This window comes from Trachymyrmex cornetzi, unplaced genomic scaffold (genome assembly GCF_001594075.2).
Source record: "Trachymyrmex cornetzi isolate Tcor2-1 unplaced genomic scaffold, Tcor1.1 scaffold1808, whole genome shotgun sequence".
NCBI lineage: Eukaryota > Metazoa > Arthropoda > Insecta > Hymenoptera > Formicidae > Trachymyrmex > Trachymyrmex cornetzi.
Window position 1 is genome coordinate 61531 of NW_017296428.1, and position 3023 is coordinate 64553.

A 3023-nucleotide genomic window follows, 5' to 3' on the forward strand; every position below is an offset into this window, starting at 1 on the left:
ACGAAACGTTGGCATTCCAAGAATGGATTTGAACACGGAGAAAACCCGCGAAACACAAGATTGTCATAAAGGACTTTATTGTTTACAATCATTGATCTAATGGATTTAAACAGATGAGGAACATCTGGCATTATATATAATCGAGATAAAGATCTAACAGGATGAGGCATACTAGATATCACTTTAGATCGATTTGCCATGATGCCAAAAGCCTTCCAGTCTTCCACATGCTTCTATTGTCAGGACCCATATCACTCACAACACAATGAATACGTAGGCCAATTCTTTCACCACGGTCTATGATATCTTTGATTACGTTTGCATATGCTTGTCCTGTAGCACCTTCGTCTGCATCTTTTACTTTAGAGCCAGTTAGGTGAAAACAAACAGCTTGTTTCCATCGAACAGTAATGCCACCAAGAAGAAAGACCAAAACTTTGTTTGCGACACCGGAATGAGAAGCAAGCATAGTTTTTCCGATAAATTCCTTTGTACTAGGATCAAACATTTCTCCTGGTTCAATAGACATTTCATCCAATGCTAGTACACTATCTTTCCAATCTTCTGTATTATGTTTAATTTCTTCCGCAAGTAAATCAAAAGTTTGTTGTAAAATTCCTGGTCTGAATTCAATATGTTCTATTTTTTTTTGTAAAGTCCGGATAGATAGTAAAGGAATATGCTTTTGTACCTCTTTGTATCCTGATGATCCACATTTTAATCTTAAAATTAAAGCCTGTTTCACAGTATTTGGTTTCCATTGTAAACCTTGGTAATTTTTTCTGTAAATTGCCTTCTTTTGATCTTTATTCAAGATTTGCAATTCGTTTTCATCTATTTTTTTTTATATTAGTAAAACTTTCTTTTTCTCGACGTAACTTTTTATTGCTTTTTCGTAACGTCTCATTTTCTTGATGCACCTTATCAGCAATTTTCTTAACTCTTGCCAATTCTTTTTTTAGTTGCTCATTTTCCTTTTTTAAAGACACAGTCATATTATCTATATTTTGCTCTTTGATAGTTTGAACAGTTACAGCATTGTCAACTTCTTCCATCAATTCCGAAAGACTATTCAAAGCATTACTTGGTATAATAGTACATGTATTTGTAGGTATATCTGAATTATTTAATATAATATCAGAGTTTCCATTATCGATAAGATCTGACTCAACTTCTGGTGTTTTTGATATGTTCTTTTCTATCGTATTTGTTGAAATACTTACAGACGTTTTCTTTATCTGAAAATATAAAAAAATTGAATCAAAGACTAGGAATTTTTTTATTTACTAGAGTGTGTGATGATTATAAAAATTCAAAGGTATCAAATGTATGAAAATATCAAAAAATAACTTACAGAACTATCAGCAAATGTCAATAAAGTTTTATTATTGGAGATTGCTTTATTTGAATATGTGTGATCACAACCAGATAAATGTGATTTATTTGTTTCCATTTGTGTGTATACGTACATATATATAAAACACATATATTTATAATTAATATTTATAATTAATATTTAAAATTAGCATATATCTTCAAAATTAGAAAGATACTGATGACAAATTTAAAAAATATAAAAAATAAAATGTTTATAATATTTTCTTTTGATACGTGTAGACTTACCGGTAAAAATGTCCTTGTGTTAGTAATATCTTTCAATGTTCGTGAATAGATGTGATCATTTGCAGATATCTGCGCAAGATTATTAAAAATAGAAGGCACTGCACCGAATTTAAGCTTCCTCTTCCCATCCTCTCTAATTTTCTCCCAAGAAGAAACGTCAAAATGCTTCTGGAAAAAATATTATAAAATCATGAAACAAAAGAAACATCTTATAAAAAATATTTTAGCTATATAAGTTATAACTCACAGAGCATACAACTGATGAATTCATAGGCTGCCAAGAATATCCATTTATTTGTCTCACATTAGTGATCCACATATTTCTTATGTCAGAATTTGATGGGAAATAACGAAAGCAAAGAAATGAATTTTCTTTTTTTTGGTGTTTCCCTTTTTTGTATACATTTTTACAGCCAAATACACAGCACTTCCTGCATAAAAAAAATTCTCTAAAGAGTCATAAAATCAACACACCTTTCAAGAAAAGGTTAGGTTGTGACCGGATCACTATGTCGGATCTTTGCGATCTCGGGTATTCCGTTATTTAAATAATTAATTCGTGTTATTTCATAGGTAATCTGTCTTACCTTACGGTCGCCACTCTGTTTTCCCATCTAACAGAGAAGGATGTTGAATCCAGGTTGTACCATGGAATCGGGCTCAGCACGCGCGACGTCCCCTTATTGGTGACTTCCTTCTACGCCTTGCTTCGATTGGCCCTTTGGTAGAGATGTCTGGTGTTCCGGAAATTTCTCCGTCGAAGTGCAGCGATGTATAATTATTTATGGTTATGGTGATGTTCGCGAAATAACTACGCGTGGGGCTCGTTTGGTGTAACAACTTATAGAATCTTTATTAAAACAACACCAATAATTTATTTATTCGGCCCGCATTCACACAACTCGCTCACTCACACTAGATTCACACTATAAGACTATCTCTCCTTTGTTACGACGTCTCCCTCTAACCTTTGTTGTCGCGTCGCGTCGCACTCACGACGAAATGGCCGTTACACAAGATGGCCGCCCGACAAGGTGGCATGATATTTCGTCACCTACTGCGCACAACGAGTTGCTGGGGTTATGACCTCGTTAATACCGCGCTAATTACTCGCGTCGGTTATCCGGTAGCCGTGCCGCGCACGTATTATTACCGATTTGGGCGTTTACTCGCCAATTTCCGCGCTGTCGCGGTCACTAAGGGATATTTTCCCTATTACGCGATTTACACACTTTATTCCGCGTTACGCGTCGTCTAATTACAGACTAGCAACGATACGGCATGTCGTGATACCTGTTTTGTACCGAATTACGCTTTATGATGCAATCTCGCAAGCCGCGTGGTTCGACACGTCCGTCCTCTTCGAACGTCTCATAACGACTATCTAGCCAACATGGCTG

The 3023-nt window shown here is 35.3% G+C and overlaps 1 protein-coding gene across 1 annotated transcript; it reads right to left on the minus strand.

Annotated features, from left to right (window-relative positions):
• Positions 1-588: 588 nt before the first annotated feature.
• LOC108759360 (uncharacterized) lies at positions 589-2985 on the minus strand. The gene is made up of 4 exons (XM_018504742.1): positions 2211-2985; positions 1871-2054; positions 1624-1791; positions 589-1238 (listed from the first exon to the last, which is right to left on the minus strand). The coding sequence occupies exons 2-4, from the start codon at positions 1940-1942 to the stop codon at positions 831-833; spliced, it is 648 nt and encodes a 215-aa protein (XP_018360244.1). The 5' UTR covers positions 1943-2054; positions 2211-2985; the 3' UTR covers positions 589-830.
• Between the last annotated feature and the right edge of the window lie 38 nt (positions 2986-3023).